General features: G+C 37.4%; 1 protein-coding gene across 10 annotated transcripts in view; it reads left to right on the top strand.

Moving 5' to 3' along the window:
• Window positions 1-27,276, top strand: part of LDB2 (LIM domain binding 2) — a 212,981-nt gene that overhangs the window by 46,512 nt on the left and 139,193 nt on the right. For all 10 annotated transcript variants that reach the window (XM_015625284.3, XM_015625283.3, XM_015625285.3 and 7 more), the window contains one exon: window positions 26,646-26,748. In XM_015625284.3, the coding sequence (XP_015480770.1) occupies window positions 26,646-26,748 (103 nt within the window). The remainder of the gene's footprint in view (window positions 1-26,645; window positions 26,749-27,276) is intronic.

Below are 27,276 nucleotides of genomic sequence, written 5' to 3' on the forward strand. Positions count from 1 at the left end.
ATCAAACCGTTGTCTGATCTTTTACCCACATATATTTAAATATTAATTTTTTAAAATGTTGAAAACAATAAACCACTAATTGTTCTGAATCCAAGCGTCTGAATTTGGAGTAAGATGCCCACTTAGAAGTCCTAATGAGTAATAAAGTTGTAACCACAGTTAATTGTCCTGCAACTTTTAAATTGAGTTACAGATGCTAAAGGTGCATGGAACCACTGCAGGGGGAGAACAGGGGTCTAAACACTGGCCAGGCTCCAGTTAAGTTAGTGAGGCAGAGTCCTGAAATATACTTCTGTGTTTAAGAGTTGTTCCTGGTGGGGGTGAGTGGTGAAGAAAAGCATCTTTAGAGCAATGTTGGTTAGGAGTGATGTTCTGTTGCTCATTTAGATCGTGAACTTTTTGTCAATACCAACAATTAGTGGGCTAAAGATTCCATTGACCACACGACAAGAATCAATATACACGGTACTTGTTAGTTATTTACCACAGAGTGTATTAAAGCCTGTAGATTCACCATAAATCCTTTAAAGATATCCTGCTATGATCCTTGCCACAACATGCATTGACACATCAATAAATCCTTTTGACAAGGGTGATATGTGAAAATCAATACCAGTTTATCAGCTATTTCCATGTAGTCTTTTCTACAGAGGTTTAAAGATCTTTTCCCAAAGCTGTACAACTGACATGATGTAGGGACAGATCTTGAATCAAATAGTGACCTTGATTAATGCTGTTCACACAAAGAATTTTCAAAATCCCATATAAGGAACCTACAACCACTTCTGAAGAGTTTCAGCGTTCAGAAAGTGCTTTTCAGGGCTTTTACTTAAATTTCTTTTTTTTTGTTTTTCTGGAAGGTGAATGAACTTTGTCTGCATACACACCATGTTAGGTGTTTTTTTTTTCTCAAAAAGAAGTTTCTTTTGCTGATGAAAAATTGCCAGATGTTTCTGTTTCACTAAATTATTTTCTACAACACAAGAGCCATTGCCAAAGGCTGTGCTTATTCTGCTATACAAACTTTATTGCATTATAAAAATAGGTTCAACACATATATTTATAATGGAATGTATACAGTTTTGGCAGAGTAGAACCATTTTTCAGTTGGTTCTTCTGAAGTGTTTGAGGAACTTTGAACTGATCCTATCTGATTTGAAGCGTCAAGCAATCTTTTCAAAATCTAGATTCCTTAGGCTTCCAGTTATCTTTCATGTCTAAGTAACAGATTATTTAGATTTTTACAGGGATTCCTTCTATGCATACTGTTACTGACCTCCAAATGTATGCAGTAGTTTTGTCGTGAAGTTTCATACATTACTTTTTAATTGTTCTGGAGGATGTAAAAATCAATGTAAAAAAAAATAAAAATATCCCTAAAATACAGAATATAGCTGAAACAAAACTCAAGACGGAAAAAAATGGCTACATTAAGGACACTAATTGTTATTCTTTTAAATTTAAATATTTTGCCCCTTTCTTGCACAAAAAATAATAATTTTAATTTCAAGGTAGGGAAAATATTGAATTAGTTCTGTATCTTGCTTTCAGGGGCATGTAAATCATGCAGCAGCTTAAAAATCATCTCAAATTCAACAGAGAGGAAAAGATAAGGAAGCCTAATGCATGGCTTTATGGGACTACCTGTGCCAAAGTCAGCTTTGATAGAAGCAAATCCAATTCCCTCTTCATGGGAGCTGGCACTGCTAATGGCAGGGTTTGGTTCTGCCCCTGGTATAATTTTTCCTGTGAAAGTTCAATATACTGAATGCGTTTCCTACAGATACTGACCCTAGAGGAAGGAATAAGAAAGCTTTGGCTTATGCTGCAATGGTTTTAAGTGATGCAATAACACTCATGATGGAGATTCAGGTCTCTTGGTCTTTCCCTGCCCAACTCTATAAAACATTTCACTGTAAAAATCTTGCCTAAAACCCCCACTCTAAAATCTCAGTTATTCTGCTATGTGTATGATATAATATACACCTTATTATTGGCCTTTCTTTCTCCCCTTTATTTACCTCCCCTCCATCATTTCTCCTTTATCATTTTCCCTCTGATGAATCTCAAAGTATGTATAAATGTAATGTATTAAATTATATTAAAATACAGGACAAACTCTGTTTTGTTTAACTACCTTGTTTATGGTGATAAAGATATTTAAATTATATGCTCTCAGCAGTTAGATACATGAACCATCCTTAAAAGTAATTAGTGAATTTTTCAGTTTTCACAAAGGTATTTAATAATCATTAAATTCCATTTTTCTATCTCTTTCTCTTCTTTAAAGAGGAAAACTGTTCTCACCTAATGCTGCTCTTTCCCATCAGAGTTGTCTGGATTTTTTGGTGCACAACCACGATGGGCTTCTGGTGTGTGCCACAGGGACTGTGAGCTGAAAAGGGAAGACAGTATGAAGAAAAGGGTGGAATAAAATCCACGTAAACAACCCAAGAACAATGATCCCTGAATGAAAAACAAGGTAGAATAGCCTCGGGCAACAGATAACCCAAGGTCCAGCTGACCTTGGCAGCATGACTGGATCTTTACAAAAGGACAGAACCCTTCAGCAATTTCATCAGTTTTGCCCCACTGTCAACCTTGCATCTATTATTTTACATTTCTTTTTCTCTGCTCACATTTATTTATTGCTTAAGTGTATTTACTATGACTAATAGAAGGAAGATCTCTAAGTAAGCTAGTGCTTTCTCAAGTCTCTTAGACTCCTGAGGACTGATGAAATTCAGGGCTTTTGGTTTTTTTTTTGTTTTGTTTTGTTTCACATTTCTAGAGCCAGAGAAAATTAGACACCAGCTCTGCACCAGCAGGGTTTAATTTTGGGTCTAAGAGCAGTCTTGCTTCTCATTTTGGCATAGTTGTAGAGTGTATCTTTTGTCCTTTCTGCTGTGAATGTGCAGTTAAACTAACAGCAGAGGATGGAAAGGCAGCAGTCTTGAGCACGTCACTTGGCAGTGACCAGGCTTTAAGCATGAACAGATTTGTTGAGGCAGCTTTCCCAGCCTATTCAGTAAAGGCAACCAATTCTGAGCCTTGTGTACTATGAACTGATGGGGTCTATTAAATATCCTCATATAAAACATGCCAGGGGCCAGTGTAAGGGAAAGAAAGGAGTATTCACTGAGAGACGTAAGCTAAAAACTGTCAAGAGTTCTGTGTCGCCAAGAGTACTTGCTTGACTGTTTGTTTGTCAACAACTACTTCAAAATTGTAAGGGCTGCATGGTTTTTATATCATATAAGAATTTTGGCATTTCTTTGGCTGTAACAAATGATCACACTACTGCATCCACAGCTGGTATATATGAATGAAACTCCGTATATTCAGCTGAGAGAGGAAGATTGCTTCACGGTGTTTTTGTTACAGGCAACCATGTACCCTGAGCACCTGTGTTTTAAAGTCACAATATGTCAAGAGTCACTTGTGAACTAAGCTGTACAGGATAAAAATGTGTTACCATGGTGTTTTGATGTTTTAGATATTTTAAATATTAATATAATTTAAGAGAGTGAATCGAAAATTTTAGTTGATGATTGCAGAAGGTTCATTTCTACTTTTTGAATAATTTTTTACATATTTTCATTTGATACTGATGAACTAATTTCCACTATGTTTATTTTTAAAAGAAAGTCCTATAATTTAAAAGCACACTAGTAAAAATATTGTTAATATTTAATGCTGCTGAAAATAAAGGGGTCTTGTGCTCATATTATTAAAAAGAAGACTTTTTTCGTAAGAGTAGATTGATAAGTTATTAAATGGAAAATGGTTTGCTGTTTTCAAAAGCAGGGAAAAATTTTGTAGTTCTTCTGATTACACTCACCTTCATCAGATTTTCCTGCAGAGGAGGTGCAGGGGAAGAAATCTGTGCAAAAAAAAAAAAAAAAAGGTGTTGCTGCATGACCATTGACCATGAGGTCTCTTCAAGAAATTATTTTTCCTTGTTATTCCTTATTATCCTTATCTTGTCAACTGTCCTGTGTAGTTGACAATTTGGGTTAGGAGCAAAGTTAGAGGTTTGAACAATCAAACAAAAAAATGGGAAGAAGCAAGAGAGTTTCAGAGGCAAGGTTTTGTTTGGTGGTCAGCAAGATGGTTTTATTCCCACCCTCCAATCTGACCCATTTTCTTTGCTTTAATTATTTAGTTGTTTTATTTGAACAGTGCTGAAGCACATGTGCTAAATACCTAGCTGTGTTTTGCCAAAAAGAGGTAGAAATTTCTATTTCAGTAGAAAGACTGTATCGATTGCTTCAGTTAGTTTGTAAATCTGCTAGTAGAGACACTGAATTCAGAAGTCCTGACAATGCTGCATAAGTGTTTACCTGAAATAAGGATAAGGTGTAAAAACAAACCAGTCTTCTAGATGGGGAGCAACAAGCACATTTTGGTTTCACTTTCATCTGTTGTGTGACAAAACCAAACCACCTATTCATTTTGTGCCTTGCACAGAGGAAATGATAGAATATTTTACTTCTTTCCAAGTATATGATGCTAGTGTTCTAAAAAGCTCAAAACATTTTTTTTTTCCCCCCAGAAATAATATTTCCTCAGCTTGTAGGATCATACATGTAAAATACTTTGGGAAAAGACCCAAAACCAAAAAAACACACCAAAAATCTCTTAGAGGCCTACTCTGTGTAGTTAGTCCACACATTATATGTTTGTTCTGGGAATTTCTTATTTCCTGGGATTCAGACATCCTTTCTATAAGCTGACTGATACTGGGGCCTGTGATGGACACAGCTTAAAAGAGGAAGGGCTTACTTTTAAAGATGTCTCTGTGCAGTTTGGCTGAGGTTGTCTCAGGAGTTGTAAAGAAATTTGGCAGGTGAAATGCAGCAGTCCTTTGAAAAGATGTTTTCTCATGTTTGAACAGCTCTGGTGGCCATTGCCAAGGAGGGACAGCTGCCAGTCACTCCTGAACTCTTCCCAGCCCTTTTTGGGAGAAACTGATGTCATGATTCATCTTTGCATGAGACAGTGCTCATGTTTCCCTGCTGTTTTATGCCTCAGCACAGGAGGAGGTTCTTTGTTTTCTCTCCCCTTGGGCTCGCTTCTTGCAGTCCCATGCAGGGCTGAATACAATCTGGCCTATGGTAGAGATTTGGAATCTGTCTGCTTGCTCTTCTACAGCTTTCAAGGCTTGCCAGCAATACTGTGGGAAGCCTGGAAAAAATTAAAGTGTTATTCTATCCTGAAACTTGTTTCTGCAAATATGCTATTCTAGGCTTCTATGTTTATTGTTTCTCTGTGATTCTCTGTATGAAATTTGATCTGTTTCAAAAGGGGAAGGAAAAAAGCAACAAAAAAAGAAATAAAATTTTTGATTACCTGTCCAGCAGACGCCTTCTTTGAGCAGACAACCTGAATTCTCTCTCCTTACTCTGAGAATCAGAATTTCTTCTTGTGAACAGAATCAAACCCAGCTGAGAATGGCTCTGTTGTGTTTGAACTTAAAATTCTTTTCAGCTGAAAAAAAAAGAAGCTACTTGACAGCAAATTCACAGTACAAGGTTATTTTTAAATGCTAATATATGTCTGGTTCATAGGGAAGGCAGGACTGTAAATAGGGGGACAGGACCTGGGGTTTCCTCTGAGGAATATTTTTGTCACCTGTTTTCCAGTGTCATTTTGTTCAGCCTGCAGAATAACTTCTCATGTTTCAAATGCAAGTCACAGACAAGTTGTCCACTGCATCTTATGATAGACCAAAACACCCCTGTATAGTCCAGTTGGAGTGAACCCATGAAGATTTAAATATTTTATCTCTGCAAAATTCAGTAAGTTTATTGTAGAATTTCATTTGTAAGGTTTTATTGCAAGATGCACATTGTACATAGATTGCCTTTAAGCTAGTGACAGACAAGTTCTGAAAGCATCCCTGTGTCATAAATACAGGGAGCTGGATCACAGGCCTTGGTGTGAACATGACCTGCAAAAATTTTGGACTGAAAACAGCAGATTTGTTAATGGTCAGATCTTGTAAACTGGTGGGAGCCTTTCTCTTATCTGGAAACTCTTTCTGTTTACATTCAAAAAAAACCAAACAGGTGTGTTCAATGAAGTCTTCTTGATCAGTGAAAAATAAAATTCTTCTGATCTACGGAGCTGTAAATAAGACACTTTAACCACTTGCCAAGGAACTAAGAGCTTGGTCATTATTAGTTAGTTTAGAAGTGTAATTATCACCTTAGATATAATTAATAAAGATCAATCTTAATGGACCACTATTTTTTAAAAAAAGCATGGAAAATCCAGGACACTCAGAAGGCACATATGCAAATCTGTCTTTTATTATTTTTGTTATATCTTTGCAGCACCTCTTGATAGTCACATGTGAGAGGCCAGAGAAAAAGGAGGGACTTTGTACAAGTCCCTGCAGCTGATTCCTCTCAGACCTGGTCTCGTGTCCTGGTTTAAAGGAGCTGCTGGGTCCGAGTCCTCCGTGTTGTGTTCCCTGCTTTGCCTCCACGGTGCCAGTGCTGAGTGATGTGATGGCCTGGCAGCAGAGACTGAAAGCTGGCCCTTGCTGGCCATCACCAAGGTGAATTGGGCTTCACTGCACTCAGTGGGGTAAATTAATGCCTCCAGCCTCAGTCATAGCTGTGAATCCCTTTATTTATCTGCATTTAAGACTGGCTTTTCTTCAGTTAGTAGGGCTCATTTTAAAAACAGCTAGTTTCCCATTTTTGAAAATCAGTCATAATTTTAAAAAAAATCATGGATACTTGCAAACAAAGAAAATTGCAGGGGATTATTTGTTGCAGCCATTGCCAGGGCTGGTGTTATAATTACTTCTAGATTTAAAAGTCCTTTTGGCCCACGACAAAAAGGATTTTTTAAATTTGATGACAACTTGCAAAATAAAATAGTGCAATCTTTAAATAATGTGCAGTGAAATGATTACCAAAATCTATCACTGAAATCTATGGTTTCATTATATCAAAACCATCAGTGATCACATGTTTTGTGCTGCATTTTGTTCTCTTTGGTGCTGCAACAGATAAAGTTTTACTAAGGTTGCCTAATGTTATCTATGGTAGCTCTCAGTTTGTAGTTGCTGATAGCTTTGCCAGACTTTAACTGTTTGGCATCTCTGTGAGGTGAAGCTTTACACATTGGTTTTCTTCTTAGTTGAATCTGTTGTGGAAAAAATCAGAAAAAATTATTCAAACATTTCCAGGCATTAGGCAATGGGAATATATATATTTTTTTTGACCACACTGAAAAGTCCTGGCAAACCTTGCTCTGAATAGCTGTAGCTTACCCTCCCTCCCTCTGCTGCCCATCCTGTTTGGGAATAAGGATTTGAAATTTGGCAGGAGGGTGCTCTTTGTCTTATAAAACTGTTATGAAAAACATCACATTGCATGAACTTAAAAATCTTTGAAAAGTGTAATGAAGGCAGGTGGGAGAGTGGAATCGGCTGAGAAAAGAAATTGTTCTATCTCTGGAAGTATTGGTGGAAAGCAAGGGGGAAAGGGATATGAGCAGAGAAACAGTTAATTGAGGATGAGGCACTGATCTGAACCTGGAAGTCAAAGGGAGTTACAGGATTTAATATTTACTACACAGAAGATCAGGCCTTGGAATCAGCCTTTTCGGAAGGGAAGATCTGTGGGAAGAAGGGTCAGGTGTCAACTTTCCTGCCACCAGTAGCAGATGGATTGGGAAAGGATAAGTGAGCAAAACTGGGAAATGACCAAACATGTTTTACTCATATATCAGCTCATCCCAAATGGGAGGTTGTGCCTGGAGCACTGCATTCAGGAATTGCCAGTGTATTCTGCCTCTGCTAATACACCTAATATGTTTTAAAATTTGTTTATGCTTGTGACTTGAAGCCCAGCAGCAATGAATTCTACAGCTTGTGCATTATATGAAAAATTATTTCCTCTTACTGGGTTTAAAACTGTGAGCTAATTTTATTGTGTCCTCAGATTTTTTTGTAATTTATTTATTTATTACAGTGATGATTTTTAGACTGATTAATCATTCTCTAATCACAGAAGAGAAAGTCCAGAACTTTTATGACTTGCAAACCTCCATTGTACCCATCCCCAGTTACCTTTTTTCCTATCTGAAAGCATGTGGTTGGCCTTTTTTATTACTACATATCATTAAACCAACATTTCCATGGAATTATCCATAATGGTTCAGAGATTTTTGTGCCGCATGATAATAGCTAGGGTCCATTGTGGTTTAGATCTAATTAGGATTGTTTTCCCTCATATGCATTACTTTGCATTCATCAATACCCTCTGCTGTTTTATTGTTGTTTAGTATTTTAAGCTTCCCACAACTCTTTGCATTCAGATCAGCTAGCCAGAAAGACTCTCCATGCCTGGTAAATTTTTTCATCTTGTTATCCTCTTCTTTCAAAGTCCTACAAAACTCTACCTAACATCTCAGGTCCTTGGGAGTTGGGTGGGTAGCTTTCCTCTGTTGCAAAACTTGCCAGTTATTTCTACCCTTTGTTAGCTATATTTTAATGATTTGTTAACCAAGTCTTAGGTTTCCCTTTATTAAAACTTAGAATAAGATAAAAACTGTCTGCATTTCACAAAAAAAACCCCTCAATGCCACCACTTGGAGATGCAGGAATTCAATTTGCCTTTGAAACTTTAATGGGCATCTTTTTAGTTTATAATAAATTCTTTAATTAACGGATCTTACGGTTTTAGATCATGTGATTGCTGCTTTCTTCAGTGCACAGCATGCTTCTGTAATGGGAGCAAATCAGGATAACATAAAGGAAGAGACTGTTGTCAGGAGAGTATTTATTTCAGAACTTGGCAACTGTACTGTGAATGAAATCGAGGAAAATGTCCCCTGTTAAGGCGGTTAAACATTAAGTCCAACAACTGGTTGCATTTCCACATCTTACTTCAAGATACTCACATGTGCAAATAATGTACAGGTTTTCATAGAGGTCAAGGCTTTTGCCTGGCTATTTACAGCAGGCTACAGTAATTTTACAAAAACTTGGAGCAGTGGATGTTGTAGCATTCTCTAAGAAATTCTGGATGGACAAAGACATACACAGATATATAAATAGATATATCTGTGCACATAAGATCCTTCTTCTAAGTCTAATTCAGAATAACATTATTAGAAAATATCTTTGTCTTTAGGCAGAAGAAGAACCATTGTCTACTATAGTAGAGAACAATTGCTTGCAAATGATTAAACTTAAGTGTTGGCAAAATAATACCTAAACTCTCAAGACAACTCTCGTGTTTATAAATCAACACCAGCTGTTCCTGTTTATGCAATACTTTGTAAACATAAAAGAATAAAATAGAATCTGATATGACAGCTCATATACCAAGATTCAGTTTTCTGCAAAAACAAATCAGGCCATTAAAAAACGTGGGGTTTGTTTCTAAGAAAGCCAACTAGTCTCATGATAATAAATGTAACCATGTTTCTCTAATGCCTTTAGGCATATGGCAGGTACCTGGCAAGGAGACTTCTAGAGCTAAGCCAACAGAGAACTTTTCTTGCTCTCCCCCTGCAAGGGACTAATAGGAAGACCCCCTCACAGGCAGTACCTGTCAAGCATTTCTGAGCCATGTCAGTTCCAAATTTGCCCTAAGTGCCAAATTCTGATTTCTGTCACACAGATTCTGTCGCAGAAAGTGAAGGGATTCTCCAAAGTCAGTGGAGTTTTCTTTAGTGTAATTATCCTCAGATCATCTACAAATCTCTCTTAGGAATGGGTGTATTGTACATTTGGCATATTCCTTTCTCATAAACTCAAATTCAAAACATCTTGCTTATTTTGCTGATTATTTCTCATTTTCAGAGAGGATTAGAGGTCAGATAAGACCAGTTAAGTTTGAAAAAAGTTAAGATCTAGTAATCTCACAGCTAGGTGCATGGCCCCCAGAATGAAATGAAACCACAGGCTGGTTCTGTGTGTAGTGTGAAACCCAGGCACCTCAGAGCAGTGTTTCAAACCAGCCATTTGCTAAGGTGAGCACTAAACTCTTGATGGCTTATTTTCTGGTTTTTTTTTTGTGGAAGCTCAGTATCCTATCAGAGCTGGGATTCACCCAGACAAAGCTGCCTACCTAAATCCCTGAGGGTAGCGACCTAAAATTTTCTTCTCAAAAAACAGGTGCAGAAATGAGGTCTATTTTTCCTCTTAATTTTATCTGGGAAAGGTAAGAGGGGATGATTCTTCACCCCTGATAATGTACCATTTGTACTTGGATTGCCACTTTCAAAGTAAATTATGTGAATCTCTCAACTTACTGCATGTCAGGTCATGTTGCAAAGCAGTCTCGGTGTGTGAACTGGACTTCACCATCTCTGATACTCCTTGGCATTCAGCCCATGAGATTGGTCTCAAGCCCACTGACATTTAACCGTTCCTTCCTCCTCCTTTTCCCTCCAAAATCCATATATTGTGGGCATTAGATCAGGTGCAGGACCTGGCATTTGGCTGTGTTGAACCTCATGAGATTCCCATGGCACACTTCTGGATTTGTCCAGGTTTCTCTGAGTTCCATCTCATCCCTCAGGTGTGTCAACTGCACCACTGAGCTTCACATTGTCTGCAGACATGCTGCAGTGCACTGAATCCCACTGCCTGGGTCACTGATGAAGGTTAAACAGTCCTGGTCCTAGTGTGGGACCTCTCAGGGACACCACTCAGCACTGGAGAGACATTTAGATGGCCTTCCTACCATCTTTGTGCAACATCTGGAAACCAAAGACAAGAAATGCTGAAACCCCAGCTTTCCTGTTTAGAGATTTTCTGGGACATGATATTTAAGGGGCAGAATCCACTAAATAGAACACATTATTTTGGAACTCTATTTTTAGCTTATTTATTTACGACTTGGCACACTCCTAGTCAGGAGGGGATAACCCTGGCCCTAGTGATAAGTTCTAACAACTACATGTTTATGCACCAGTAGGTATCAGGAGGTCAGTCATAAAAACCTGTCAGTTTGTATTACTTCTGTGTTGACTCTCTATCAAAGCATGAAGGAAATGGGAACTGCCATCTTTCTCTTCCTACCACTGGGTAGTATGTCATGGATTAGATCAAATAAGCTGATTTTTTCTTATATTGGTGCAAAACACAGTCCCTTTGAGAACTGGAGAAAAACAATTAAATTTCTATCTAGTTATTCAGTTACTGAAGCAGGTGAAGGCAATGGAAATAATGTAGAATATATGCTGCTTCTGAGCCTTTTTAAAAACGCATAGGCAGTACTCTCAGATGCTTGTGAGTCTAGTGTTGAATTCTGGTCAGGTCTCCCCTAAGCAGATCTGTTTGGATATTAATGAACTGTTAATTTTTAAGTTATATGCAGCAGGGAATAGCGAAACTTGAATCATCTTTAATATGTTCAGGTCACTTCCTTTTGATACCAACACTCAAATCAAAGGAGGTGAGTGAGATAAGAGAATATCAATGATGAACATGGTTTCTTCTGCATATCAGAAATTTATACTCTGTTTAATACCCACTCTCCAAGTGAATTTCCAGTTATTTGATATTGATGGCCATGAGAATGAACATACACAATTAAAATATGTAAACCATTCTGTGCTTCTACCCAAAGCAGAGCCAGGCTCTGAAGGATCATGCCATTGGCTAAAATGTCATCCTACTGAGGAAGAAAAGAGTTTGGAATTCCCTTTCTTCCATTGCTCATGTTTAAATGTGTTTCATGCAGCTCTAACTTTTCTCTGCAACCATGGTTATAATTAGGGTAGACTCCTGTTCTTAAAAAAACCCACACTTTATTGTCTGTCTAGAGACCTGAGAGCTTTGATTTCAAGTTAGCTTTTTGATAGGATAAGCTATAGAATGCAAAATCCAAAAAAAAAAGCAGAAGAATAGAGAACTGAATTACTCTGAGCTCGTGTCAAGAAACCAGATACTAAAGACTGTCAATTTCAAAGACTTATAGTTTTATCTTTGTGGTCCGAGCACTACACCATGCACAGACACTGTTGCATCTCACCTCAGGTTAGACCTGTAGATCAGGAAGGTATCCAGGATTATTTGGGTCATTAGCTGGATGGAAAAAAAAATATATCATTTTTATAATGAAACACTAGTACAGTGTCTAGTACTTTCCTTAGAGCTAATTATGATAGTATTAGTCAAAGTGGATAAAACTGTAGCTTGTTTCTCTTTATTTTACTGTGTGTTTAAGTTATTTTTGTGCTCTCCTCTCTTAAAATCCAAAACATGGACAGCTTGGAAGAACAAAAAGTATTACTTGATTAAATCTATGAAGTATACCTAGCAAGTGGACATTTTCTAGGAGTGCAAAAAGATCTTTTCAAGTAGGAGATATAAATTCTTAGAGCAATGGTTACTTCATTCTGTATCACCTTTTCACCCTACATTTCCTAAGGAGACATTTATTATCCCTGACTGCTGTGCTTATTATCATAATAACATTGTGGAACACTATGTTTCCTTTTATGTTTGCAAGGCACTGCTGCTGAGGGCCTGATAGGTTAGATATTTCCTTAGGACCTTCTTTACTGAGAGACTCATGTACAACATGCACTTCTGTTTTCACATCCCATCTTGACCACTGGATTCAGTTGATATCTATATCTATGTGTATCTATATCATCTATATCAGTGTGTATCAGCTCACAACCCATAGGATCTGTATGTGCTGCATACTACATAATACAGCTGAAAATACTCAGTATCTCTGCAGTTTCTAGCCCTTGTGCCCTGGGCAGTTTGGTGTCACCTCTTTGACCGGTTCTAATGAGTGCTTGGAATATTGGCAGAGGAATGAGGAGAGTCCTGGTAGCGTAATCCTGCTTGTGGAGCCTTCAGCTCAAGGTGCATGAGCATTTGCAGGGGGGGACAGGGAAGCTGCTTTGATTCTGTACGTGTTCTGGAAATCTGCTGAGACTGTATGATGTGAAGGCCTGTGATTGTCAGCTGTACTGGAGAGGGCTGAATCAAGTGGGAAGGAATTCAGTCCAGACCTGAGTCCTGCCAGATGTTGAGCCTTTCTGAACAAGTGCATTTACAGGAGTCTGAACAAGGAACTGCTTGCGTAATACAAAGCATATTTGATCCTCAGTACGCTCCTTTTTCCTTGCTGATATGCCACAAGATATATGGTAGGCTCTGTGCTGACCTGCAGTTACTGATGGGCTTCTTGCAGCTTTCAAATCTCACATGTAGAGGCTATAAAAAATTCACATTAATTCTAGAATGCCTCAGACCAGGGATAACTTGATACATTAAGAAGCAAATTACCTAATCCAGGAGACACTACTACTGAAGCTGAGAGTATCAACAAAAATGTGTCTCTGCATGTCTATCAGTGCATGTGGTTTAAGAAAACGACTTTACAAATCAGAAAGTAGAACTAAGAAAGCAAGAGGGGGGGAAAAAAAAAAGTAGTCTAGAGCAGAGAGATGATCCTTCAATATGCCAGACAGCAATCAGGTGTAAAATTCAAGTGACTGGGGAAGAGCTCATTTAGAGGAGGAGAATCCTAAGAACAGTCAGCACCTGAAACCAGCAACCTCCAAAGAGCATCTGTGCTATTTTGATATAATATTTCTTTGAGGACCTAGAGAGTGTTTCAGCTACAACTAATTTTGTAGGTTCTGACAAAACATAGTGCTAAGAAATACGATAACATCTCACAGTGGTTGTCATTGCACTAGTAGAAAACAAGATGCTTGATGTGGATCCATATATTCTGGGCTGAGCTTGACATAAGGTTCTCCTAGTCTAAGAAGACATTAGCACTGAATCTTTTCTGATTTTCTGTCTCACTTTCAGATGACAGTTCCTCTGGCACTTAACACATTCCCAGAAATGGGACTGTGTAGTTTCTTGGCTTTGTCAAGCCTACTGCTCCTCAGGCTCTTTGGTACTATGAACACAAATCTTTTAGAAAAGCTCTGAAACTGTAGGTGCTCTGGGTTTATGGCACTCTAGGGGAACACATGGTAATTAGAAAAAATTTAGGACTCTGAACATGACCATTGTATATTTTAGTTAGAAATGCACAACTGTAATAAAACAGACAAACAATGTTATGCCCATAATATATTTTATTGTTAATATATTAGATTTTTGAAAATAGGTCTGAGCTGCTTGATAGGTGCACTTCTGTGAGCTCTTTAAGTTATTTCAGTCTCTGCAGCAACTTTGTCCATACTTGTCCATGTTATACAAAACTGTTTTCTTACTTAAAATAGTTTTCTGTGTGTTTGAGCTTTCTCAAAGATTCATATTCTTTCTGTTTTAAATATTTTCTATTATCACTGGTAGATTTTTTTAGGCTGTAGGTGCACCATGTTTCTAGATCCTATTCCTTAGCTGGGGGGCAGGAAACTGCTTTTTCAAAAGCTTTGCTTGCTGTTTGTCAGGAGCTGCCTTCAGCTGGCAGGCACTGAGGGTAAAAATCTACATCAGCAGTCCAAGGTGTCACTTAGTTGGCTCTTTGTCTAATGTGAAAATGAAAAATCAGAAAGACCATTAGTATTTTTTGCATTCAATAATGTATCTTGTTGGCTGGCAGGAACACGCCAAGACCCAAGTTTCCAAGCAAATTCACAAGTTTTCTGTAAGCAAGTTTTCCAAATTGTCACTTTTTTATACTTTGTGTTCTGCAACTTTACACAGAGAAATTTTGATGATATTAGAAATCAGGAAAGGCCGAATACCACTTCTGGCAGACTAAGAAATCTTAAGTGACTCAGTTTTACTGATTTAACAGGTCCACAGAGTCTGAAGTGATTGGTTGTAGTTCACAGGAAGTTACAGTTGTAATGAAAAGATGTTTAAAATTTCATTAAATGTTTACAGACCCAGAGGTGAGGCCCCAGTAGGTTATCATATACAATATGAAGTCATATTTAAAACAAAATACTACCTGCTATGAGCTTTCAACTGGATCATATCAGGTCTCAGCTGACCTTAGTTGGTCATTTCCTTAAGGATGACCTCAGTGATTTCCTTGACATGTAGTTCACACTTGGCTTTGCTTACTTTGTTTAAATTTAGATTTATACATTTTTCATGTTTAAGCAGTAGGGTAGCTAGTAAATAGACATTTTTAGTAAATAATTGCTCATGTTGTTACTAGTTGACTGACAGCGAATGAAATCCTACAAGGATTTTTATACATTCTAGAGGTAGTGATACAGCTAAGTGGCCACTTGGTAGGTGAGAGCTTTGTTTGTCTAGGGTTTTAGCATAATCATTAAATCACAGCTTTCTCTAATTGCTTCAGCTGCAGCCAAACTCAGTTGGATGGGATTCTGAAGCAAATGGAATTCTGTCACATTCAATATCAGTGTTTGCTTTATTAAATAGCATTTCTCTGGGGACCTGCATAGAGTTTTGGAGTTTTTAATTTGTTACATTATGTAGTAGCTGGCTCCTGTAAAGGAATTGTTCACCAAGCTGCAATTTTATTATTACTATTGATGCCTTTTTACTTTAAATGAGGTTGACAAGATAAGAGATGCCATTTAGAAGAAAGCTTTACTTACTTTGCTCAGTGAAGACTGAGTTTTGAAAGGGAGCACTTCTTGGCATGCATAAATTCTCCCATTTCTTTTGAAGTGAAAATTTAAAGTTAATAATTAAAACAAACACACAAACCCACTCTGTTATCACAAGCTCTATACTGCGTTCTCTCTGTATTTCTTTCAGTGCCTTTCAGTACAGTATATCCTTTGATTTAGCGACCATAACAGCCTTGTCAGTGATCTGTTACGCTGTTCTACAATATTATAGCAGCAATAACAGTAAAAGTTTTGGTTCTAAGTAGATTTTTCATGGAAAGCAGGTGATTCAGACATCTCCATTTGAATCAGAATTTTAATTTGTAAATGCAGATGTCAGTTAAAAAAATGCACTACCTTGTGCTTCTCACCACCAAAACCTGCAAACCTGAGAATATGCAAGTGTCTGGAGCCCAACTCATCTTCACTTTGTCAGAGCAAGCTGAACTCCTGATTACTGTTCCTTTGTTAATCATGGCTGTACATGCCCAGTAGTGAGTGTTATGTGCTTGAGAAGGGTAGTGCTACACCACAGAAACAGAGCAACTGAGTGATCTGACGGTACCAGGATAACACATGAGTAATGCCAGTATTTGATATGTGTTGTCTTGACCTAGGATTTTCTTATATTTAAGATTACCCAGGATGTAGGAAGATATATATGAGCAATTCTGTCTCTATTTTAATTGTATTTTATACAGGAGTTTTGTATCCAAATACAGTATGAGATAAAAAACAGGGCTTGAGGGCCTGTATTTGCAACTGTGGCTAACCGGGGAGTAAAGTTAGGAAGCCAGGAAAATAATCACGTCTTCTTAATTTAAAGCATTTCATACTGGCAGAAATCTTTAACCAGTTCTCCAACTTCTGTCTGCCACTTGGAGCTTTTTATATGAAACAGCAGGAACCTGGCAGCCTGGAGATCTTTGAGCATTGAGAGCAAAAACTTGAACATCATTTAAAGGTTTTCCTGCCAAGACTGTAAAAATCTAGACAAAGTAGATACAGTTGTTTCACCCAGCTTTTCACGTATTTTTGTTCTTCACTAAGCTCTCAAAGCCTAAACCAGTTTTCTTCCTGACTTTTAAATTCTTGGTAGATATATAGAATAGGATTTATCTTACCTACCTTTATCCCTAAAAATGTTACACGGCTAGACTGAACCATTCTCTAGGCTCCCTCTACAGACAGTGAAGAGACAGAGATCTCCAGGAGGCTTTTTATCTCACATGAATTTAGACAACTGTCTTGGGGTGAGATGAATCCCAGCCCTGTTGTCACCCTCTAGCTTTGATTCAGCAAATGTAACAAGTTCCATTTCCATGCTGGGATTTGGAGCCTTGCATAGAATATTCCAACATCTGATTTCCACTTAATTTAATGGAAAATGAATGCATAAGTCTTTTAATTAGCTTTGAAAATCTCTGCCTTAATGTTTGATTAAGTTTGAATGCACATGTTTTTGTATATTTACAAGCAGTAAATGTAGCTGTATTATTTTCAAATACCTGAGCATCTGATAACTGCAGCTGATCAGTGGTTCAAATGGCCACTGCAGACGATACTATGCTGTAGTGTTGAAAACTGGAACAAGTATGTAGAGTCTAAAATATAGACTTAATAACTTAATACCTCACCACTATCTTTTTTTGTTATCTCTCTCTTAAGTAGAATTTAGATTCTGAAACACATTTAGCACAGATAATATTTGTGGATAGAGTGACATCACCAGCTGACAAAAATGACTGTGATTACTAGTCCTAATAAGTACAGAACGCACACAGGAATTAACTTGGAGTGTAGTTTTGCTATACTATGGAAGTAATCCTTTAAAATGATCACAAGACTGGGGTTTCTGATATGGGTCGAATAAAATATTTGTATGAACTTTTAAGGGACATAATTTGCATCACTGTAACTTTTTTATGAAAATATTTGTTAATTACCACTGTTTTTTTTTTACTTAAAAAATATTCTTTGTTTATGTAGCAAAGATATAGAGGTTTTTTTCTATTACCTATACATAACAAAGAACTCATATTTGTGCTTTACCATTGCTTCTTGCCAAAATTCCTGAAAGGTGCCACAATGTTTATTTCTCTGTACTGTCTGGAATTATACAGTGCTTTTACAATTTCTTTGGGTGATACCTGGACACCCAAAACCACAGTTACATTATTTAACAATTAAATGCAGCAATATATAATTTAAAGTGTAGACATAGTTGTATATTTTAACAAAAGTGGTTTCTTCAATACTTCTTTCTTGTTTTCTCCTTTTCTGACTAGTTATTGCTAAATTAAATTTTTGTGCATGAGATTACCTGTCCTCCACAGGAAATGGGACATACAATATGCTTGATCTTTTCCACTTCCTCTGCCTTCCCAAGAAATAACAGCTCTTTGGTTAGAGCTGTCCATAATTTTCATATGCTCTTACCTGGTTGCAAAGCTTAATAGGAAGTCATAATTTTGAGTTAGTTAGACTTGCAGACTAGCAAAAGAATAGATAGATCTCAGGTCAGCAAAACATTTAAGAATATCCTTAATTTTAAATCTCTTGCTGAGTCTTAGCAAGAGTTTTCTCAAAGTCCTGCAGGGAGGGTAGAGTTGTGCTAGAGTTGTGTGTAATGGTCTGGGTTAGAGGGGACCTTAAAGATCATCTGCTTCCAAATTCTCTGCCACGGGCAGGGGCACCTTTTACTAGACCAGGTTACTCAGAGCTCCAGCCAGCCTGGCCTGGAACACTGCAAGGGTTGGGGCATCCACAGCTTCTCTGGCCAATCTGTGCCTCACCACCCTCACAGTGAAGAATTTTTTCCTAATAGCTAATCAAAACCTGCTGTCTTTCAGTTTAGAGCCACTTCTCCTCGTCCTATCACTATATGCCCTTGTAAATCATCCCTCTCAGGCTTTCTTTGTGTATACAGAGATCTATATCTCCTCACCTATATGTCTTTTCAATCCATATAATCATTTCTTATGATAAAATCAACTCTTTGTAGTTGCATTACCTAGCCCTTTCACTATTTTATACTTCTGCAAGACTCCAGAATGTAACTGGAGGGATGGTTTTTCTTACCTCTGTTTCCCTTTCCTACCTGGATCATCATACTTGCACAAGAATAAGGAACAATACATAGCAGGATAAGTTTTTTAACCCAGCTGAAGAGCCATTTATGACCTCTCAAGGTACAGTCTGTTAGATCATAATTTAGATTGTAGTTCTTCAGAATCAGGGACCTCTGAAGGTCCCAGCTTTCTACTTGTCTCCAAAACACATGGTGCTTTCTTGAGACTCCAGTAATCAAAGAGGTGGGGAGAGTCCAGTGTGGAATGGAGGTGTCAAGGACTGTCTTCATCATGTTCCAACATAGTATTTAGATGCTGTCAGTAATAATTTTATTTTCACTGTAATATATGGAAAAGGGATTTGTGTTCACTAAATTTTAGAGCCTTGGGAATTGGTGCAGTTGGATAGATAGACCTAGAGAGACTAATTTACTAATATTGCTGGGAATATGAGTTTTTTTTTTGTGCCCTAGTGACACATAATATTTGATGCTCTATATTCACTCATGGCAATACTAGTTATTGCCTTTTCATTCGGATAGATGGCATAGCAGCTTCCATTTACTCATAGAGATGGAAGTAAACAAGGTAAAAAAGAAACCAGGTCAAAATGTCAGAATAAAATAAGAACATTTGTATGGCTGACGGTAGTACAGTAGATAATAGACACACTTAATATTCCATCTCTATAAAGTATTCTCAAAGGCAGAGGCTGTGGGGTATTCTCTGGCAGAATAGAGAAATGTAACTGTGGTTCATTTTTGATAAACACAAAACTCAGTTCTGTGATTTGTCTGCAATGATCATGGATTGAGAATACTACTAAGAAAATCTATTACTGTTTCCAGCCAGCTAGAGATACTGTCATGGCTATTGAAAAAAGGGCTCAAATTTTAAACAATTTTGAATATGGATTCAGTATGCATTGCATATACAGCAAGTGCTAACAGATACTCTGCTATGGGTGAAAGTGTATATTTCTGTTAAAAACTGCACAATTTGGTTGTTAATCTTTTTGTTCTCACAACCAGAATATAGGTCTTATCCTTAGAGAACAAGTTATCAATCTTATTCCATATATTTTAAAAGGACAAAAGAGCAGCTTCTGCTGGTCATTGATGATACTGCTGTGAAATCTCAAGGATGATGCCACGTTGGCAATAAGGAATTGGCAGTAGAGTGTGTTTTAAGCCCAGCTTCACTGGTCTTTTTCTCCCTGTCTTTCTCCTATCCATTCTTGTGCACAAGTTTCAGGAATGGAAGTAATGAATTCAAATTAAAGAAGCCAGTGAAATGACACATTTAATAAATTAACTCCTGCTGCTCTGTACTGCTTACAGATGAGTATTAAACTGCAATCTCCTGTCTGCTGCAGGTAAATAGTCAAATACGCACTGACTGGATATTTAAGAATTAATTTCTCTTTTGTCTACAAGCTTCAGTAAAACTTAAAGACTGACAAATAATAGGTTTTAAACCAGGAATTCTTCTCTGATTCTGTTATTAGACTGAACCAGGTATGCCTCTGTCTTATCCTTTCCTGACAACTTAAGTTAAAAATCTCTGTAATTTTAAGCACTACAATTTTAAAAGGATAGCCAAATTGTTATACATGTAGCATCTGTGTAGACTGAAAAAATGGGTATTTTAAAATACAAAATATAAAAATAAAATTTAAAATATAATACATAAAAATTAGATGTAGTGGAATAACTGTTCTTTTATAGCTGTGTGTAGACTGGTCTTACTATTTTCCAGCCTAGTGAGTATTTCCCAAAAATACTCTTAACAAAAGGTATCTAATTTGGGCAAATGTTAGTGAAAGGGGGTCAGCCATCCTTCTGAATACAAGAAAAATATTTGTTGTCTGTAGTTCAGTGTCTGCATGTTTCAGTTAATCTGAACCCCTGGAAAAAATTCCCAGTGTGGACTTGCTATTTGTGACATATAAGTGACATTATCTCAAAGCAGTAAATCTGCAAAGCTGCATTGTATGGCCAGTATCATTACAGTGCAGTGTTTTTGCTAAAATGATGCTGATTCTCTGATGCATGGGTTCAGAGTATAACAAGAAAATGGCATAAATCAATTTGTCTATTCTGCAAAGCATCTTTTTTTTTTCTGTTTGTTTTGTTTCTTCCATTTGTATCTAAAATCAAATAATTAATGTTTGATTTTCTGTTGCCTGATAGTGTACTGATTTATAGGCCATAAAAATAGGATCCTTGATATATCAGGCATTTCCAGTGAATGTGTAAGAGTAACTCCCTCCTATGGGCCTTTCCCTGGAGTTTCTTTGGATTTTTAAACCTACTCCAGATTTACATGAGAAGCAGAGATGTTGCCCCCTTTTGCACCCCAGTTGGTCTCTCTGAGGAAGTATTGCTGTGGGGATCTGTTGCACGATTATATTCTGCCTTTACAATAAAACAGAAACTTGGTGTTGTTTCTTTACTGCACAGTTGAAGATAAGTTCCTAAGTGGAATGTAAACAATAGTTTAATTAATTATTAACTGAGCTGAAGAGACTGATATGTTTTGGGCATTGAGCGGAGTTTTGGCAACAAGTTGCAAGTGTATAATGGAACAGAAAACTACTTTTGACCAAAGCCAAGTCTTAAAATCTTTCAGCCAGTTTTACTATACATTGTTTGAGAGATGGAATCCAGCCACACTAGTAAGTGAAAGAAAAGAAAGCAACACCATTAAAACAGTGAATATGTGTGAAATAACAAATGGAAGGAGTAGGGGATTCCTGGCAGGGAAAGGGAGATGGAAATTCTCTAAGATACCACTAGGTGCAAGATTAAAGGTATATTTAATTCTGTGTAAAATATGCTTTGTAAATAAAGGATATTTGTTTCAAATAAAATAAATGAGATAGAATAACAAATGGAAAAGCAATGGAAGTGGTTCTTAAAAACCAGCCCTGAGTAACCAGATTGGTCCTCTTCTGAAGGTATTTTACTAACTATAGGGTACCACATACTCCTAGCAAGAATATTGGGAAAGAAAGAAAGGTGTGCATCTTCTTGTATAACAGTCAGCCATATATGGGTTTCCCAGCTACATAAACGAGCATTCCACTTTTTCACTATGTTCATATTGTTTCCAGGAAAACAAATCTAGGACTCAGTGTCTGTAGTCCATACTAAATGAACACAAATAGCAAAAAAACTTATGCCAGATTATAAAACCATTGGGCTTTGTAGGGCCAGATGTATAAATTTGAACTCAAATTTCCAAATCTACAAAATTAAGATATATAGATCCCTATCAATTTGCCACTCATGTGCAATTTGTATCAGAATCTTAAATATTTTAAGTAGAGACAAGATTGGTCTAATTTAAAACTAATGGGGAAAATTATTGGTTTCTTGTATCTCGACATTTTATTTTTAATGGTTTGTCTGTGTGCTTTGAATATAAACTTCAGTGTCAATTTTTTTTGGGTGAGTTTTGTAATTTGTAATAGCTGTGGAGTTTTTCCAGGTGTATTTAATGGCAAAATCTTATCTTGAACTGCATTTTGAAAGCTCAAGTGTAGTTTAATTTGCTGGGAACAGGAGGAAGGAAGGAGTGCCATTCTTTCCTTAGGGAGACAGCAGTTCCTTGTGCAACATTAACTTAAAAGAATATGAGACACATATATGTTGCCAACAGGAATGTAGATGTATAGAGTTCTGAAAATAGTAAGTGTCAATAGGGAAGGGTTGCAGATGCCAGAAGAAAAATGTAAGCTCTCAAGCACACTCTCTCTATTTATTTTTGCCTTCTCCAATGCCAAGATGGATGTTTAAAATTCAGGTTTTCCCTAAAAAGTGATTATTAAAAAAAAAGTCTGACTTCAGAACAGATGTGTTTTCTGTGTGTATTCAGAATCATATTTATTTGTTGCCATAACTCTGTTTGAATATACTATTTACACCTGTTACACATGTGCAGCCAAGAGCAACGTGAGGCAGAAACCAAATTTGGCTTCTCACTGGGCATGAGCTGTGGAGCTGCTGTACAGGGGCAGCTCTGCCAAGAGGCTCGTGGGCAGCAGGGTCTCTTGATCCACTCCCCTTGGGAACACAGCAGTCGTGCTCTGCAGCTCTTTCCCCTCTGTGAAACACTAGCCTAGAAATCTGTAACAGGGCATTAAACCACTTAACCTGCAATGGCAGCAAACTGAACCAATAATTACTTCTTCTATCTGTGTTAGCCATTGTGTTCACTCTTCTTTGTAGCAGTCTTTTCATATAGTTGAGAACTGTCATCATGTTCCCCTGTGAGATTCTTCTGTCTTATACAAAACACAACTAGATCCTTCTACCTTTCTTCTTTTGAGTCTTTTGGGGTTGGTTGCTTTGTTTGCATGTATCCTTAAACTCATTGATTCCTGTGGCTCTCAGCTAATTCCTTTAAGAGTGGGTGGCCCAGACTTGGTCAGAGTATTCAAGAAGTGGACAGACTATTCCAGTTGAAGTCCTTTCAGAGATGTGTTTCCTGGAGTGGAAGAGTATTGTATCTAAGACATCTCCCTAATTTCCAAGAGCATTGGATTGCTTACATATTTGCTTTATGATCTAGACCATTTTCTACAGTATTGCTTAGCCAGTTATTCCCCATTTTGGTTTTGTGCTTTTGTCACTTGACTTTACTGAATTTCATCTTCATTTCAGATCATTTCACCTATCTATCAAAGTAGTTTTGAATTCCAGTTCTGTCCTGGAAGGTATCTGCTTCCTTTCAAGTGTGATTTCATGAACTGATTTTTTATGTCAGTCTATTTTGCCTTCCAAATAATTAAACAAAAATAAAGGAATTTGGAAAAAATGTCATGGCCTCAGTTTGCCTCATATTCCAGTTGCAAGATCTATCACAGGCAAGTGGAAAAGCCTCATTTAGCTCGCAGACTCTTAATCATGTAAGTGTGTAAGGTGTAAAGAAGAACCCAGCTTGACTGTCAAATCACACAGTGAACATACGGGACTTTTAGATGGAGGAGGAAAAAGAACATCATTGTACTTAAAATCTGATTACCTTTGCCAAAGAAATCAGAGTCAGGGAAAAATATTGAAACTGTAGGATTCCATTTACTTGGAGACCCTATTCAGAATTGAGCTGTGCTTCAAATTAAAAATAATACCGGGGTGGAGGGGATCAGAGGGAACAATGACAGTTGTGGAAGAAGTCGTTTTGCTGCTTGGGTACCTGGCCACAGCATCATGGCATCTTCACTTCTGACCCAACTTGCTGGCTGTCTCTGCCCTCTTCTATCCTGTGACCTGTTCTTTAAGTTTATTTTAATACAAAATATTTTTAGAGAATTAGTGGTTTTTTTTGTTATGTTTAGGCCATTATTTCAATGTTTGAGCATGTGAGTGCACTACGTGAAAAGGAGGTTGCCATGGTAATTTCTCATTATTGTTGAATAGAAAAATAATTACTCTGGCAAAATCCCCCGTAACCTGTCAAAGCATAAGTTAAAGATGCCGGAGGGCAGCCTTGCCTTCACCATTCCCTTTTTGCAAAAAAAAAAAAAAAAGGATTTTTTTTTTTGATAACTGGATCCTATTTCGGTTTGGCTGGGGACACCTCATTTGGTTTTGTTCCCATTTGGCTTTGAGAGTAGGTGGGCCCACCTGTGACAAGGGTGGGGCAGAAGATTAAGCAGCAGAGCATTTCCAAGGTTGACAGGATTTATATCCTCTTTTTTAAGATCAGGTTTTCTTTCTGTGGGTGGAGTGTTGCATTTTATATTTTCCCTTCTTCCTCACCTAAATTATGAAAATAAGAGCTTAATAATAGCAAAATAAAAGCTTAAGATAAAGACCTTGGACTGTGTTCAAACTGTGAGAAAATTGGGATATTCCATCTAACCAGGGAGGGAATCCACAGCAATTCCAGTTCCACATTTTCCTTGCTTTCAAGACTTCTTGGGAGCCAGCGTGCGTGCAGATTTGTGTGGTTTTGAGGTGAGGCCCTGCACTTTCCTTGCTCTTCTCTATCTTTCCCATGTGCAGTTCCATCCTGGCTATGTGGTGCTCTCCTTTTTGTTCCCATGACATTGGATGCTCCAGTGACACTCAACTACTGCATTAACAGGAGCTGCAAATGTGATGTGTAGCATTGCTGAAATTCTTCCCTCCACTCTTCCTTCCCTGTGACAAGTATGTCCAAAAGGTTAAATGGTACTGCAGCCTCTCTTTAGTCAAATGGCAGAGTGGTAGCTCATAGCTACTTGTTGGGCAATACACTCCAGTAGGGGCTTGTAATGCAGCCCCCCAGGCTGTGCTGAGTGCAGGGCCCTGTGCAGAGGGGTGTTGAACACCTGTGTGTATGCTGAACACCTGTTTCATGCTTACCAGTGTGTATTTCATGCTTCCTCTTGTGGCTGCTTGGCTACTCAACACAGCAGTGTTTGCACATGGGAACACTCATCAGGTTTACACCAGGAAAGAACAACAATTCTCTATGAGAGCAGATTTCTGAGATGTGGGGACAGCTTTGATACCTCTTTGTGTGTCTGAATGGCAGGGCTGTATGGTCCTGTCATTGCCAGGTGGGATGAGCCTTGGCAGGGAAAGTGTATTACAGGCTCTGACTCAGACAAGAAGTCTCTCTAGGGTCTCTCTGGTAGGAACCAGATTGTTAAAACCTGTCCTTACCATTTCTGTATTGGATGCTTGACAAAAAAATCAAAGTGAAATTGAGAGGCAGGAAGTATACCTTGCTTAACATTTTGGAGTGAAATCCAAAAGTAACATCATCAGGAAATACAGCAGCAGAACTAAAATCCCCAGATTGCTCTGCATATATATATATATAAAGAACATGATAGATGCATATTTTCTTTTAAGTTGGCATTTTATCTCAGGATTATTTTTTTTTTCTGTGAAGCAAACAAATGTTTTTTGGGTTAGATCTATATTGCTCAGGCATTAAGAGCTCAGGCCTCACTGTGCTGGGTGAACCTGGCCTTGCACACTAGAAAGGAAGGTGCTGTGAGTGGGATAGAGTGGTTCTGAGGAGTGCATCTTCAGAAGTGTATTTCCAGCTTTGTTACCTCACTTGTGTACTACAAGTGATTTAAGTCTTGGGGCCTCAAAGGACTAAAAGAGACTGGACCAAAAATCTCTTATCCAGCTATTAAATATATGAATAGCTTTTGAATGAAATATTTGGTGGGTTTTTTTGTTGCCCAGCTTCTGTGAAAACCCTTGCAAGCTGGACCACTTCTCAGGTGCTAGACATTGAGGTTTGGGTGCCTGTTGATCATCCAGGTCTGAAAATACCTGGTTCAATTGTTAAAGTCAAGAAACTACCTGTAGTGCTGTGTTGGTTGATATATGTTTTACATTGTTCACTCTTTTAATAATTGCCATGTTCCAGCTATGTGAATTTCTGTAAGTCTAAGTATGCACAAGTCATCTTATATTTTTCACTTCTTGTATCACACTCAAAGATTTCTCGCAACAATTACATTTATGTAACTGTCTGGTATTTCATCAACCTGAAGTAGCATTGTATTTATATTAAATGCATTGGAGTAGAATGACCATTATATTTAGTTTCTAAATAACTTTCTTGTCATCTTGTGCTGAGGATGAGGTTATGTAGCATTATAGAATTAAGTACTGAGGGATTTTTCATTACCAGGATCAAAAATTTGAGACACACAACTCAGAAAAGTAGGGAAAACTCATAATTGCTTTATTTGCAACTGATTTATAAAACCATATCTAACATTTGGAAAAAAAAATGTTATGGAAAAGAAAGTTTTTACATATTTAGTATGCTGGATAAAATGGAAGACAGTTTATTATATAGTAAATTAAACACTTCAGGTTTTTTCCTTAGTTAGAACCAGCACTTTATCTAGGAAAATTAGTTTGAAATATCATATAGACATCTGTACCCCAAAACCATAGGTGAAGAAGCCAAACTAGGTGTGATCCTGTTGAGTTTCTTTTACAACAGATGAACATATTTTCATTTTGCCTCCTGTTAAGTGAATGATCTGTTGCTTCCTAGGATAGTGACAACCTCTGGTGGGATGCCTTTGCAACTGAATTTTTTGAAGATGATGCAACCTTAACACTTTCATTTTGTTTGGAAGATGGACCAAAGCGATACAGTAAGAAATGTATATTTTTTTTTCTAATGTTAAGTATGAGTTTCTAAAAACAGTTTATCTGTACAAGACAGATGCAACCCTGGCAATGACAAAGTCACTTGTGTATATTTAGTGACTATTAAGTTACATTAAAAAATTCCATGAATTTGGAATCCATTTTTTATGGAATTCCTCTGAGTTTTAATACATGAAAATATTTCCTAGTGGAATGAAACAAATAATAAAATATAATCTTTGGATTTTTTATTTTTTAATCAATGTGCTTTGTGGCTGTGCTTGTGCTCTTTGGTAATTTGTCTTCTGCAAAAATTCAAGTGTTAAGTCTTGTGTGCAAAATTGTTCACAGAAAGGGAACTTTGTAGCAAAAATCAGTATTTTTGCTGGAAGGACTTCCAAAATTAAAGAAGGATCAAAAAACCAACAAATTAAAATCTATATCCTTGCTGATGTAGATAAGGATTATTCCATCAACAGTGTGGATCTATGCTGCTTGCACATATTAAGGACAAGCCTTGGATACTGTCTGAG

The sequence above is a fragment of the Parus major genome, chromosome 4 (assembly GCF_001522545.3).
Source record: "Parus major isolate Abel chromosome 4, Parus_major1.1, whole genome shotgun sequence".
In the NCBI taxonomy this organism is placed as follows: Eukaryota; Metazoa; Chordata; class Aves; order Passeriformes; family Paridae; genus Parus; species Parus major.